The 16,475-nt window shown below is 41.4% G+C and overlaps 1 protein-coding gene across 1 annotated transcript in view; it reads right to left on the bottom strand.

Annotated features, from left to right (window-relative positions):
* The window catches only part of LOC126234457 (enoyl-CoA hydratase, mitochondrial-like), a 65,946-nt gene that overhangs the window by 20,634 nt on the left and 28,837 nt on the right, over nucleotides 1-16,475 (bottom strand). Inside the window, exons 4-7 of the mRNA XM_049943151.1 lie at nucleotides 15,726-15,850; nucleotides 12,915-13,119; nucleotides 4,426-4,545; nucleotides 4,064-4,131 (exon numbers count right to left, since the gene is read on the bottom strand). Coding sequence (XP_049799108.1) covers nucleotides 4,064-4,131; nucleotides 4,426-4,545; nucleotides 12,915-13,119; nucleotides 15,726-15,850 — 518 coding nt within the window. The remainder of the gene's footprint in view (nucleotides 1-4,063; nucleotides 4,132-4,425; nucleotides 4,546-12,914; nucleotides 13,120-15,725; nucleotides 15,851-16,475) is intronic.

A 16,475-nucleotide genomic window follows, 5' to 3' on the forward strand; every position in this document is an offset into this window, starting at 1 on the left:
TTATCATCAGATACCTCTTGATGACGACTCCAAACGGCTAGCGGTCATCAACACCCCGTTTGGCCTTTACCAATACCAGCGGTTGGCTTTTGGAATATCCAGTGCCCCGGCGATATTCCAGCATTATCTTGAGCATGTCATGTCGACAATCCCTCATTGTATTAATTACCTGGATGACATAATTGTCACAGGCCGCAGCACGAAGGAACACTTGCACAACCTTCGCACCCTCTTTCTCAAATTCAGGTCTGTGGGCTTGCGTTGCAACCTGCGTAAGTCAACCTTCTTCCAACCGTCCATTGAGTATGTGGGCTACACCATATCTCGGCATGGCATACAGCCACTAGGAAGTTTGGTCCAAGGTATCGTCAACCTTCCTCGGCCCACTTCGCTGAAAGAGTTACAAGTTTTTTTAGGCAAGATAGCCTATTACCACCGGTTCATTCCCAGGGCTTACACTATAGCCCACCCCCTGTACTGCCTTCTGCACAAGGGTGTTCCTTTTGATTGGTCGCCTGCATGCGAGCGAGCGTTCACCTCGTTGAAGGGCCTCCTCACTTCAGCCCCTTGTTTGGCTACTTTTGATCCCCGTAAGCCGTTGGTCCTGGCTACAGATGCTTCGCAGTATGGGGTGGGGGCGGTCCTGGCCCATCGCAACGCAGACGGTTCCGAGCAACCACTGGCGTTTGCGTCTAAAACGCTTAGTCCCGCGCAGGCCCATTACTCCCAGGTGGAAAAAGAGGCTTTGGCCATTGTCTACGCTGTTACCAAGTTTCACCCTTTCTTGTACGGCACGAAGTTTCAGTTAATCACTGACCATAAGCCGTTAATATCGTTATTTGGCCCCACCTCTCAGATTCCGGATAGGGTGGCCCACAGACTACAGCGCTGGGCCTTGTTCCTCTCTAAGTACCATTATGACATTCATTTTCGCCCTACAGGACAGCATGCCAACGCCGACGCTCTTTCCCGTCTTCCGGTGGGCCCGGATCCTACGTTCGATCGAGAGGAGATTATGTGTTTTCTTTTGGATGTGGCATCCCGCCAAGCAGTTGATGGCTTTCCGATCACTAGTTCTCGAGTCGCCAGGGAAACGGCGGCTGACCCGGTTGTCCGGCAAGTAGTTCGCCTCATTCAGCAGGGGTGGTCCTCCCGCCCTCCAGGGCGGGCCTCGGACCCTCTTCGTAATTATTTTCTTCTACGAGACCGCCTCTCGGTCTAGGAAGGAGTTCTCCTTCTGGCTACCGATGATACAGCTCCTCGCGTGGTTGTTCCTGCAGGTTTACGAAGGGAGGTCCTCATGTTATTACATGCGGGGCACTGGGGTGTTTCCCGTACTAAAACCTTGGCTCGCAGACATGTGTACTGGCCCGGTATTGACAAAGAAATTGAGCACTTGGTGGCCGCCTGTTCCCAGTGTGCGAGCCAACAAGCATCTCCCAGGGCAGCGTTCTCTTCATGGCCGCCGGCAACACAAGCATGGGAAAGTGTTCACATCAATTTTGCGGGCCCGTTTCTCAATGGCTTTTGGCTCATTGTCATTGATGCTTATTCCCGATTCCCATATGTGGTTCGCTGCTCCTCAACCACTTCAGAAGTTGCAATCCAGGTACTAGCAAAAATCTTTTCTGTGGAAGGTCTGCCAATCACCCTGGTCTCAGACAATGGACCGCAGTTTATTTCGCAGACCTTCCAGGATTTTTGTAGGCGCTTCGGTATTCGGCATGTTTGCTCTCCCCCCTTCCATCCACAATTGAATGGGGAAGCCGAGCGCATGGTGCGCACATTTAAGACGCAGATGAAAAAGTATGTGCACGAATTTCCTGCAGAGGAAGCCTTGACGTTTTTCTTGACGGCATACCGGACCACACCAATGGGCGACCGCAGCCCCGCAGAGCTCCTCCATGGGCGTCAACCTAGGACTCTGCTGCACCTCCTCCAGCCTGGTCCTCGCCAGTCTTCACAAAACGAAGTACCTGGCTTTCCACTGGGTATGTCGGTCTGGGCCCGTGGGTTTGGTCGCAATCCACGTTGGATACCAGCGGTGGTCCTGCGCCGAAATGGCCGCCGGCTCTATACCTTGCAGGCGGGGGATCGGGTGGTACGTCGTCACCAAAATCAGCTACGTCCACATTCGGGCACCCACCCTCCGACCTCTCGGACACCGGCTTCCCCATTGCCAGCACTTGTATTGGTTTCACAGGGGACGTTCCCTCCTCTCCCCGCTGTGACTCTGCCGCACTGCGATGGCTCTCAGCCTTGGCAGCCTCCAGTAGCTCCAGCACTGGCATCGCCATCATTCGAGATGCCCCAGCGAGAGCCGGCCCCCCTAGCAGGTTCGGTTTCTCAGGGGGCTAGTTCACCTGTGGTTGTCCCTTCCCCTTCGTCCCCACCACTGGGTCTTGCCCCTCCCGAGGTGGAACGGGATCCGGAGTTCGACAGCTTGTCACCCGTTCTGTCCCGAGCTCCGGTTGTGGGACGATGGGGGCCTCTTCGTGTGGGTCACTTCCAGCCGTATTCGTAGGTTCCAGCTCGAGGGTTGGCAGATCCCCTCGACTCCGGCCATCCAATGGATGTGGAGGTCATCGCTCCTGCCCGACGCTCCACCTTCCGACGCAGTGGATCACAGTGGCTTCACCCCCCGAAGGAGGAGGAGTGTAGTAGCCACCAGAAAGATCGCGGGAGGCGCACATTATCACGGCGCGTCACGGGCGGTAGTTGCCGCAAGTAGAGTCCCGTCCACCAGAGGGCACGCGAGAATTCGGACGCGACCTCTGCCGGCGTAACAACAAGAACAACAACAACAACTCCAGCAGCATGGGCCGTGCCCAGTCAGTCAACATCAGGCATGCCTAGGACACAGTCCCGGTCTACGCTAAGTGAAGTGCGACGTAAACGTGAACAGTGTTACTACACAATCAATGGCAGAAGCACTGGAAAAAGTGTGAGCAATCAGAAGGGAACTACTTTGAAGGAGACAACACTAAACTTGACTAAAAAGGTAAGCAACTTTTTTTTCACATCAGTCTCATCACTTTATTGTCACACCTCGTGTAAGTGCAGTGCAGAGTTGTCTGAGCCTCTGGTTTAAGTCTTCAATTTGGCACCAATTTACAGGACTGCAACTGGTTCTGGGTATGATGCTGCCTCAGAGATGCTGCCTCAGAGGTGCTACCAAAACTGTGCAGCAACTAATACTTGTTGCTGAGGTGACAGTCATTTGAAAAGTTCCTACATTGCCTCCCACAATTATGAGGTCAAAGTGATCAGATGTAGTGCATCAACAGGTGCTAATGCCTCTGGGTTTCCAGGGAAGTCCAGAGGCACTAGAGATGTTCAGCTGTTGCAGCCCACTGCAGCAATCCAAAAATTATTGACTGTGGACTATGCTGACTGATGATGAACAGGAGTGAATTCATCTTGTTTTTGCACAAAATATGCACATTCCCTGTCCGTTTACTACTAGGCAAAACTATACAATAACCAGAAATATTGTACCAATTAATGCAGCCAGAGCCTAATACTAGAAATAAACCACAACAGTGACCAAACAAAAAGCCTGTTGGAGGCTCTAAGTTACACAACTGAAATTATGGTCTACTGAGAATCAGAACTATCCATGCCATCTGTTAAATAGGGGCGGGGGCCATACTACTAAATGCTTTCATGAAACAAAAGTGCATGCGGACTGACTTATTAACCACTATTATTCTCCACATGGTCTGAAAACTAAATTCCCTGTCACAGAACATGAAATAGCCTGCTCACATCTTCCAGATTTGATATTCATGAAAGGTTCTCTACAGAGAGAGCTATACTAATTCATATACTGAAATTATATGTGAGTGCGACTCAAACTTTCATAAAGTTTCTTTCACCTCATCCCATCCGCTAGATCATTCAAAGAATAGTTGTAGTCAGGACCAAAGTATGTAGCAATTTATAGTGCTAATGATTGATATAATTTGTTGTGTGTAAATTTGTCTTACTTAATAAAGAGCAAGTTTCTCAAGTTTCCTAAAAGCAGATGACCATAATATCTCCCTTAATTAACTGAACTTACTGTTGCAAACGTTGCATGGAATGTCCTCTTTTCAAAGTGAAGGCCTTCCTGAAGAGTTGTTTCAAGAGCTGAAAAATATCAACATTTTTGTTTACTTGTTACATGTCTCCCTTAAAATTATTTTTAAACTCTATCCAGTTTCTGTTTAAATGAGAATGTATGTAAAGATAATTGATAAATAATGATTTTCATCAGTTACTATTTCAATATGATTACAACTGTGCCTAAATAATAGGAAACATTTCTGTATTCTGGTTTTATAAGATCTTTGTACTTCATTTATCATCATCAAATACTATTTTAATAATGGTCCATTTCATCTTAGTACATTATTATCACACTTCCCAGAAGTGTGTACTTACCAGTATTTACAGCTTCTTTGCACAGAGACACAATCAAAGGTGAATGTGAAGAGATCTTCTCAGCTAATTTGATGGCTTCACTCATAAGCTGACTGGCAGGGAACACTTTGCTCACAAGTCCTGTAAAAAGTCTCACATTGTGTATTGTGTCCCTGATTCAGTATTTATGAAACAAATTATATCATCTGTAAAAGAGCCGCTGTGCTTGTCTCACTTAGGATAATAAATGCATAAAACTATTGAACGTACAAATAATGGAAACTCTAGGTTGGAATGCCAACAATATTAGGAAAAGGATAGATTGTTACTCACTTTAAAGACGACCCACTGAGTTGCAGACAGGCACAACAAAAAGGCTGTTACACATTATAACTTTTGGCAAAAGCCTTCTTTAGCAGAGAAAACACATACACATCCACACAAGCATTCTCTGTCAAAATCAGCACAACTCATGCAGTTATTTAATTCATGCGGTGAGAAGGACAAGACCAATCTAAAGTCATTGGACACCTGCCAAAACATAAGCTGCAGAATTTATTTAATGAACAAAGAAATTATCAGCTGAATCACAAATTTCAGGCATATAACTGTGGATGAAACTATTAAGGATCTTATATTTAAGACACGTGAATTCTGCATTGCAGTGGAATACCAAGTAAAATATTAAAACATCCTACAGGCTTAATTATTATACTAGTTGGTAAAACAAGCTGTACACCATAGTAATTTTCAGTATGCTGTGAGCTTCTTGTATAAAATTTACTTAATCATACATTTGATGTATTACAATTGGTACATGTGTCATTACATATGAGCCTTGACATTTTGATTCTGTTATGACATTTATATAGTGTGCTTTACAATTTAGTTCACATGTAGAACATATTACAGGATAATAAATATGCGCTTTTGCAGTGTATTAAGTTCTTCTTTAAAGTTTATGACTAATGCCTTTACATGTAAATTTACATAGGTATATATTACAGATCAAAACTAAATGACATTTACTTTCATTTTCTTGCTTTGTGTCTATCTTCTTTTTGGATTTACCTTCCAGTGATCAGAAAATTCATGTATGGAATAAAATGGATCTATATGCAATATTTCTCTGACTATGTGCTTGAAGGCTTTAATGCTCTTTATTTGGCTGATATTGTTTGAAAGACAAATGAATAGGTCCATCCCCATGTATGTTACACATTCCTCATAACAACTTGTCCTATGCTGAGTTGTTTTTAGTTTCCACCAGTTTCTTGTTTCATGTTGGTGCAGTTCCTCATTTTTCTTAAAATGACTAATGTTTTTCTTGGTGTAGGCTAGTATTTTATAATGTTTGTTACTGGTCAAATATTTAGCAGTTTGAATTTTGGTCTGCATTTCATCTGACATTTCTCATTGGGGGTCGACAGAAGCGTCCGATCCCACGTGTCGGCTTTGACCCGTGACGTAAGGGTGTTGTCGTGTGTGACGTCATGATGGCGCAGAGTTTGGTTTGAGTGTGGCTGTCTCCAGTTCTGTTTTATCTTATTTTATTTACTTTTCTGATCTGTTCGTTCTATCTCGTGAGATTTTTTTCTTTAATTTAAAAACACTTGTTACTTATTTTAATTATCTGTTTCCTCCAATTTCTGTTTTAGTTTAGTATATTTATCTTTCTGATCTATTCGTTCTATCACTTGAGATTTTTTTTTAAAGACAAAAAACACTAATCAGCTACAGAAGTATCTTTATCTTCTATGGGTTGCAGGGGTTACGACCCCTGGGGAGGTGGGTGGGTATTCATGCATGGCTGTCTTCACTTAAACGTTGTAGCTACGCAAGGTGTCTAAATTTGTTTATATTTAGTTTGTCCCCCACCCAAAACACCCCATTTCCCGCGCTTGTCCCGTTAGTGTCATTAGGCCTCTTGTGGAAAGTGTGTGTTTGTTTTTGTTTCCGCCATATTTGTGACATCATGGGCCAAAGCAGACGGGTGGGATCGGACGCTTCCGTATTTCCCTCATTGGTCATTATGCCAATCGACCTTTTCTGTATGGTAAGTACCTTCTTTATATTTACTGTGCATCCCCATGGTTATATTCCACATTACAAAATGGATCAAAGAGTCAAAAGTAAAATATTTTGAGGACTTCAATGTTAACAATTTTGGCTAACTCCATTAACATATAGTAGACTGAATTTATTTACTATTTCTGATATGGATGTGCTCTGTCCATGTTAATTTATCATAAAGTCAGAAACCTACAAATTTTTCCATGGTACTTTTTCAGATTTGTTCTCATGAATTTTTATCATTTTGTTTTATGAAGTCCATAATTTTTTAACTATCAGTTTATTATTTCTAAACTATTTATTTAGTCTACGTAAAAGTCTTTCAGCTTCATTGTGGCTCCTTCTAGATTGATCCCTTAGTTAAAGTGTTGGTGTCCTCTGCAAATAGGCTATATTCCTGTTGGATATCATGAGGTAAGTCATTAATATACAATATACTAAAAAATCTCTAGAACACTTCCTTGAAGATTACTGTTAATGATCTTCCCCACGTCGGAGTAGTATTGCCTCTCACCCCATAGAATTTTAGCTTTTCTAGAAAAATTTTGTGATCATCTAAATCAAAAACTTTTGATAGGTCACTGAATACATCAATTGTTGATTCTTCCATGTCCCTGTAGTACACAGCCAACAAGTTATTGTGTTGCTGAAGCAATGGATTAAACTGTCTCGAACCTCTGTTGGCTTCTGAATAAGATATTTTGTGATGTAAAGAAGTTTCTTGATCCATAATACAGAATATGTTTGAAAATTCTTGACATTACTAGTATAATACTAACAGGTCAGTAGTTTACAGGTTCTATAGAATTGACTTTTTGTGTAATGGTGGGAACTTAGCAATTTTTAAACTCTCAGGATACAGTCCATCCATGTGAATTCATTAATTCTGTTGATCAATGGTTTAACAATAGATTTAGATGACAGTTGTATTTGAGATATGGTAGATGTTCTGAGTCTTGCTGTTTTCTAATTAATCTATAATTCTGCTTACTTCTTCCTCACTTGTTGGAAACAGATATATAGATTTCTTAGTGGACATGAAACATTCATATCATTTCCAGAATGAGACTTTCACTCTGCAGTGGAGTGTGCGCTGATATGAAACTTCCTGGCAGATTAAAACTGTGTGCCCGACCGAGACTCGAACTCGGGACCTTTGCCTTTCGCGGGCAAGTGCTCTACCATCTGAGCCACCGAAGCATGACTCACGCCTGGTACTCACAGCTTTACTTCTGCCAGTATCTCGTCTCCTACATTCCAAACTTTACAGAAGCTCTCCTGCAAACCTTGCAGAACTAGCACTCCTGAAAGAAAGGATACTGCGGAGACATGGCTTAGCCACAGCCTGGGGGATGTTTCCAGAATGAGATTTTCACTCTGCAACGGAGTGTGCGCTGATATGAAACTTCCTGGCAGATTAAAACTGTGTGCCCGACCGAGACTCGAACTCAGGACCTTTGCCTTTCGCGGGCAAGTGCTCTACCATCTGAGCTACCGAAGCACGATTCACGCCCGGTACTCACAGCTTTACTTCTGCCAGTATCTCGTCTCCTACCTTCCAAACTTTACAGAAGCTCTCCTGCGAACCTTGCAGAACTAGCACTCCTGAAAGAAAGGATACTGCGGAGACATGGCTTAGCCACATCCTGGGGGATGTTTCCAGAATGAGATTTTCACTCTGCAGCAGAGTGTGCGCTGATATGAAACTTCCTGGCAGATTAAAACTGTGTGCCCGACCGAGACTTGAACTCGGGACCTTTACCTTTCGCGGGCAAGTGCTCTACCATCTGAGCCACCGAAGCACGACTCACACCCGGTACTCACAGCTTTACTTCTGCCAGTATCTCGTCTCCTACCTTCCAAACTTTACAGAAGCTCTCCTGCGAACCTTGCAGAACTAGCACTCCTGAAAGAAAGGATACTGCGGAGACATGGCTTAGCCACAGCCCGGGGGATGTTTCCAGAATGAGATTTTCACTCTGCAGCGGAGTGTGCGCTGATATGAAACTTCCAGGCAGATTAAAACTGTGTGCCCGACCGAGACTCGAACTCAGGACCTTTGCCTTTCGCGGGCAAGTGCTCTACCATCTGAGCTACCGAAGCACGATTCACGCCCGGTACTCACAGCTTTACTTCTGCCAGTATCTCGTCTCCTACCTTCCAAACTTTACAGAAGCTCTCCTGCGAACCTTGCAGAACTAGCACTCCTGAAAGAAAGGATACTGCGGAGACATGGCTTAGCCACATCCTGGGGGATGTTTCCAGAATGAGATTTTCACTCTGCAGCGGAGTGTGCGCTGATATGAAACTTCCTGGCAGATTAAAACTGTGTGCCCGACCGAGACTCGAACTCGGGACCTTTGCCTTTCGCGGGCAAGTGCTCTACCATCTGAGCTACCGAAGCACGATTCACGCCCGGTACTCACAGCTTTACTTCTGCCAGTATCTCGTCTCCTACCTTCCAAACTTTACAGAACCTCTCCTGCCAGGAAGTTTCATATGAGCGCACACTCCGCTGCAGAGTGAAAATCTCATTCTGGAAACATCCCCCAGGATGTGGCTAAGCCATGTGTCCGCAGTATCCTTTCTTTCAGGAGTGCTAGTTCTGCAAGGTTCGCAGGAGAGCTTCTGTAAAGTTTGGAAGGTAGGAGACGAGATACTGGCAGAAGTAAAGCTGTGAGTACCGGGCGTGAATCGTGCTTCGGTAGCTCAGATGGTAGAGCACTTGCCCGCGAAAGGCAAAGGTCCTGAGTTCGAGTCTCGGTCGGGCACACAGTTTTAATCTGCCAGGAAGTTTCATATCAGCGCACACTCCGCTGCAGAGTGAAAATCTCATTCTGGAAACATCCCCCAGGCTGTGGCTAAGCCATGTCTCCGCAGTATCCTTTCTTTCAGGAGTGCTAGTTCTGCAAGGTTTGCAGAAGAGCTTCTGTAAAGTTTGGAAGGTAGGAGACGAGATACTGGCAGAAGTAAAGCTGTGAGTACCAGGCGTGAGTCATGCTTCGGTGGCTCAGATGGTAGAGCATTTGCCCGCGAAAGGCAAAGGTTCCGAGTTCGAGTCTCGGTCGGGCACACAGTTTTAATCTGCCAGGAAGTTTCATTCATATCATTTGTTCTTGAAATTTGAGATATACTTTGTTAAATATTTGCTTTACAAATATTTGCTTTACAAATATTTGCCTTACAAATATTTGCTTTACAAACTAACCATTAAATGCTTTGGCTTTGGCTGTAGTTTCTGGGTTTCTCTGTAAAGAATTGCTCCAGCTGATCTCCTTGGGGCTGTTTCTGAACTTATGGTCATTCACATTGTTTTTGGCTTCTTGTCTGAGACAATAATTACCTACCCAATAACAATTTTCATATATTTTAGGATTATGGTGTAGATTTTTTTATTTTTCTTATAGTGCCATAAAAATGTATGCAGTTAGTTTTATATTTACTGATGCTGTGTGTCACTTTAAACCTTTCTCTAGTAATAATGATACCCTATGCAATGCAGTTATTTCATCTTTACATCTACTTTTGATGGGAATAGTTCATCAGTATATTCACAGTATCTGGTTATGAAGAAGCTAAAACTATTTATTCAACCTTTGCCATTTTGGATTTCAGTCCAAACTTTATTAGCCAGATTGTGATTGTAGGTATTTATGTTGTTGTCATACAGTTTTTGTATTTAATATAGAGTTTCCTAGGCTTCACATTTTGTTCTACAGGGATTACTTATTCTTCCTGATCAGACAGATAATTTTAATTGCTGTTGCTATAAAGTTACCTCCTGATTGTTGGTGATAATACAATTTATAACAATACCACTGGCCATAGTAGTTCTAGTATAGTCATTGGGTATATTGTGCAAATTGTAAGAGATGAGTAGTGAGCAAATATCCTATTTCAGTTTGGATACATTACTATAATCAGTATAATCACCACAGTATATTATTTTGTAGTTACCTTTGTGACTACTCACCTAATTTAAACATTTTTTTTTTCAAAAATTCCTCAGCTTCTGTTACCCTTTCCCAATTCCTATCACCTTCAAAGTGTGCTGCTCCCAACTGTCTTTGATATAGCATCACATGCCTAGCCTGTCTACCTGCCACCCTTCCCTCCTGCATTCCTAGCCTAGCAAGTACTGTTTCTTTTTGTCTGTGTCTACCAACGACGCAAAACTTCTGCTTTTTGGTAAGACCAAAATTATATAACTTGATTCATGCCATAACTCAGATCTATATCAATTAACTTTTTTTGGCTTGCTTTAATGTCCTCCCAATGGCAATAAATAGTTTAGCAAAAATTGAAAAATAACAAAACTTAAGTTCAAATGATTCCAAGAATATAATGTTGAACTACTCCTTAAACTCAAGTTAATGCTCAAAATAATGATGAAACCTCATGCACTTATGAGCACCATTATTGCCTCTGAACCCTTTGACATCCTTTCACCTACTGTACATCTTTCTCCACTTTTACCACATTTCCTTCCTTCCTTCATTTCTTTACGTTTAACATTGAGAGATGCAGGTTCAGCCCATTTTTTAAATTTTATATTTGTCTACTCTAGTCCAATTGCTCCTTTTTTGGGGGCTAGTAAATACAACTATAAGATAAAAAAGAAAAAAAAAGAGATTCACCATGAAGGAATAATCCAAATGGGATGAAAATCAGCAGATGTGATGCACATGCACAGACAAATAAATGATTACAGTATCAGAAAAATGGATGATTTAATCAAGAAAAAGAGCTTCACAAATTGAGCAACTCAATGATGTATTGATCCACCTATGGCCTTTACACAGCATTGATCTATAGAGTTTCTGGGTGTCCTCCTGAGGGATATGGCACCAAATTCTGTCGATTTGGTGTGTTAGATTATCAAAATGCTGAGTGGTTGGAGGGCACTGCCCATAGTGCTCCAAGCATTCTCAACTGCGGAGAGGTCTGGTGACCTCACTGGCCAAGGTAGGGTTTGAGAAGCATGAAAACAAGAAATAGAAACTCTTGCAATATAGAGATGCATATTATCTTGCTGAAAAGTAAGCCCAGGATAGTTTGCCACGAAGACAATAAAATGGAATTTTGAATATTGTTGACATACCACTGTGCTCTATGGGTTCTGCAGACGACAACCAAAGGGATCTTGCTATGAAATGAAATGGCACCTAAAACCATCGCTCATGGTTTTCAGGCCATATGGTGGGCAACCGTTGTGTTGGTATCCTATCAGGTCCAGGAGGTATCCAGACATATCTTCTCTGGTCATCAGGGCTGAGTTCGAAGCGAGACTCATCACTGGAGACAATTTCACTCCTGTCAATGAGATTCAAGGCTGAAGATGTATCTGAAGATGCTCCACAGCAGTAGAATACCAGTGAGAATGTCAACCACCACATTGCCCATCAGCCAGGAGTGATGACCTGGGGTGACATTTCCTCTCATAGCAGGACCCGATTGGTTCTCATCCGCAATACTCTTAAGCATGTCAGTACATCAATGATATTCTATGCCCTGTTTTGTTGCCCTTCATTGCAAACCATGCTGGGATTACATTTCAGCAAGGTAATGGTTGCCCCCACACAGCGAGAGCTTCTACTGGTTGTCTTCATGCTTTCCAAATCCTACCTGGGTCAGCAAGTTTGCCATATCTCTCCTCAATTGAGAACTTTTGGAGCATGATGGGCAGTATCTTCCAACTATCTCTGGATTTCGATGATCTAACACGCCAACTGGACAGAATTTGGGACAACATTCCAAGACATCCAACAACTTTATCAATCAATGCCAAGCTGAATAAGTGCTTGTGTAGGGGTCTGAGATGGACCGACATGTTATTGACTTGCTCAATTTGTAAACCTCTTCCTCTTGAATTAATCATACATTTTTTCTGAAATTATAATCATATATTTTTCTGTACATGTACATCACATCTACATATTTCTGATTCATTCAGATAATTCCTTCATAGTGCATCTTTTTCTTTTCTAAGGATGGCACCTTCTTGTGATTTTAGTTTCTGTCACATTATCAGTATAATAAGGTACAACCCAAATGCAAGTGAACCTACTGGTGCTAGATATTTTCAAACAGGAATGGCGGCACTATTCTCCAGAATGGAGAGGACAGACATGACTGTAAATGGGAAACAATTTTTGGAAACAACTCAGGATATACCATATCATTTAACAGCATTTGTCATGTGGGAAACTTGATTTGTTACATTTTTATGCTCATCTATATCACTTTATTGTTGTTGGCTGATGAAACAGTGCAGCAACGTAAAACTAATAGAAACTTTTAGCTATATTCCTGTTGTTACATAACAATGCTGATGAAACAGCAATACTAAGAAACACATGCAAGAGCACTATTTAGTTTTGCTACATTAATTCTACATCCATTAGTTTCAAATAACAAATTTTTGGTGTGAAATTTACCCATTTTCTCTGCTTCTTCTGCAGAAACTGGAGTTCCAGTTAAGCATATTTCCATAGCTTTTGATTTACCAACGGCTCTTGTTAATCTCTGAGTACCACCAGCTCCAGGTATTGTACCAATTATAATTTCTGGTTGTCCAAAACGAGCTTTATCACCAGCATAAATAATGTCACACATCATTGCCATTTCACATCCTCCACCAAGCTGAAATATTATTTCAGTCTGTTTATTTTTTTTTCTGTGTATGTCCTATAACTACAGTTGTTAGAGAAACATTTGCTATCATTGTAATCTAAACAGAAGGATATAAGATGTTTATCAGTTTGTAAAAGATATAGTATGACATTCTTGATAAGATGTCCATTGAAATTTTTCATGCACTTTTGATGAAACCCATCAGTGAAAATACAATACTGAGGGTGAAATTCTAATAAAATATTGGAGAACATAAAAAAAGTGATATAAACTGATCTCTTCAGTAATTTCTTCATGCAGCCCTGATAAACTCAATATGACTGATAACCAGGTCTACTCCCTTTATCACCCAACACCAAGTAGACTAATAATTAAATGAAACTCTATGTTTCTGGAGATATTTTCAAGTCTCAGACATCTATGATGTATACAAACAGACTTAAGCTACATATGAAAACTTCTACCAAGACTGGGATTTGAACTCCTGCTCACTAGGCAGATTTGCTAACCACAATGACACCCTTGATTAAAGCACATATGCCTCGGTTTAGGGCCGGCTGCACCATTTTGTTCAATGCTGAGGTGCTACTCCAATACAGTTGGAGAGCCTCTGCAATGCTGTTCATGTTTAGGAGGAGTACTAAGAGGGCTGCAGCATGAATGGGAATTTTGATTGTGGAGGTAAGTGTGCTATGGGAGTCCATGCAGTAGTGCAAAGCCATTGTGCCAGGGTGGCATAGTGATAAGCACATCTGCCTAGTGAACAGGAGACCTGCGTTCAAATCTCAGCCTTGATAAAAATATTCATTCTTCACTTAAGTTTGCATATATACATTAATAATGTTTAATGTATTTAATTTTATTCATGCAAAATTTGAATGGTCTCCTCCTTATATTGCCTCATAAGAAATCTACCCTGACATTTATGTATTATGTCATATGCAATTGCTTATAATAGTGACCTAAGTCATATCAATGATTACTATGCTCAAATGACTTATTCAATGTTGAAAATCCAATCTCCTGGTTATTTACAGATAAACTGTTGTAAATATCTGATTTCATTGAGCGAGCTGATCCATAGGATATCACGATGGATAACAAAGTGAAGAGTTCTTATCCTAGCACAAAGATGACAATGATAACAATGATATTTTATTTTTTCTGGGTAAACTTCAACTCTCTTCCACTATAAAATTCTGTATTTTGGAAAGTTTATTCCCAAAGCAAATTCATTAAAAAAGAAATGAGAGGCACATTTCAAATGTGATCATGTTTTTCTTGAATATGATCTAATAAAAGGTCATCAAAAAAATTGCAAGCACAAACAAAAATTCAAATTGTATGATTGACAATAGAAGCTGCATAAAATAGCTGACTTCATAGGGATGTCAGAAGAAAGGCAGTACATGCACTACATTTTACAAAAAGGATTGACTAAACAGATGCACAGTTTGACATTTGCTGAATGCTGACCAAAGTCAAATGTCAAAAAAATTGCAGCAAAGCTTGGATCATTTTAAAATGAATCCAACAGAGTTTTTGAACTATTTTGTGATTTTGGATGTGGTGTAGTCCCACTGCACCATGCCACAAATCATATGGCAAGCAAAGCAGCAGGTGGAAGCCAGGGATCCTGGGTTAAAAATAAAGTGAAGTCAATTTAATTTGCCAAAAAGTATGTGATCAGTATTTTTTAGGATGCAGAGGGGATTCTCGTCATTGATCAGCTTGCAAAGCATAAACCAGTAGTTAATGAATAATTCATATGTTTAATGGCTTAATTGAATGAAAATGTCTAAGAAGAGACCTACACTGCAAAATGGGAGCAAACCGTCATTTATTAGGACAGTGCACCTGCTAACATAGATCCTTTGGCTGTGGGAAACTGAGGCATTTGAAGTAAATATTGTTAGAGCATTTACCCTAGTCTATAGGTCTGGCACCTGTTGACTTCTCTCTTCTCCCACATCTAAAGAAATTTGATGGAAAACATTTTGCACCCAGTGAAGAATTTATGGCAGCTGCAGACACATATTTTACAGATCTTCAAGAATTACACTTCAGGAGTGAATCTAGTCAATGGAAAGATGATGGAGGAGTGAATTTACCCAGTAGGGAACTACATTTTAAAAAATGCATTTTTTAATCTCAATTTCCAGGCCTGAGTGACTGTCATAATTTTCACCTCACCATCATAGGAAGGTACATCTACTGTTTCATCAGTCACTGTTGAGCTGCTGGGAACTATTCATTCCATATCCAAATCTGGATTAAAACTAAATTAAGGTGTCAATTGTTTCCAGCATTTTAAGGCAGAACAAGAACAGAACCAAAATTATGAAAAATGTTTGAGTTATGACATAGTAATTTCTGCTCATCTTTCAAGATCAGAATGAAGTGTAAACATCACTTATACCAACAACATGACAATACATTCCTTACAAATTAGATACATGTGTCAAGTTGTGAAGCAGAAACTGCTTTAAAAGAAAGAGACTTTACTAAGTATGACATTATCATCTAAAATTAAAAATGGGGGTTTTGATGGTCAGTACACAGCTACTATAAAGACAAACATGGACTTACAAAACAATGAACCAGAAAAAACTTACCGCATATCCATTTACTGCTGCTATCACAGGTTTGGTGCAGTGTGAAATTCTTTTCCACTCCCCAAATAAGCTTCCCCGCATGACAACAGAATATGTTTGGTCCAGCATTTCTTTTATGTCAGCACCTGTTTGACAGTTCACATAAAATTTTAAGTTGAGAATTAGAAATAATTCTAAAAATATAAAATAACAATTATTTACCTTAACGTATATTTCAGACAATGGAAAATCCAGGAAGGCAGTGTGGTTTCAGTTCTCTGAGACTGCAGACATGTGTGCAAGTTGCGCTTGCGTGAGTGTGTGTTTGTGTGTGTGTGTGTTAGTGTGTGTGTGTGTGTGTGTATGTGTGTGTATGTGTGTCTACTGCTGACAACGGCCTTAATGGCCAAAGGTGTAATTGTGTGAATCTTTTTGTTGTGTCTGAGGTGGATGCTTGAGTGAGATACACCAAACACCTTATAATCAGGAGTTCATTTATTTACCTCTTCACACAAGTAAGGCTTACAGAGAACTGGATCTACACAAAGATAATGTTTTGCTCAGTTCAAAGACAGATGGTGCTCAGATCGATACTGGTGTCGATCTCATCGGCACCACGTAGTCCCCCCCCCCCCTCGCAGTACGGAGTACTCCTGATAGGCCTGGGGGGGGGGATTGACTATGGCGTCAGCAGGGGTGGTCCGCGGGAGCCGGACCACGGTCAGCTCAACAGTGTCATCGGGGAGCTGTGCGGGTAGATGTTGTGAAGGA

The sequence above is a fragment of the Schistocerca nitens genome, chromosome 2 (genome assembly GCF_023898315.1).
Source record: "Schistocerca nitens isolate TAMUIC-IGC-003100 chromosome 2, iqSchNite1.1, whole genome shotgun sequence".
NCBI classification, from domain to species: domain Eukaryota; kingdom Metazoa; phylum Arthropoda; class Insecta; order Orthoptera; family Acrididae; genus Schistocerca; species Schistocerca nitens.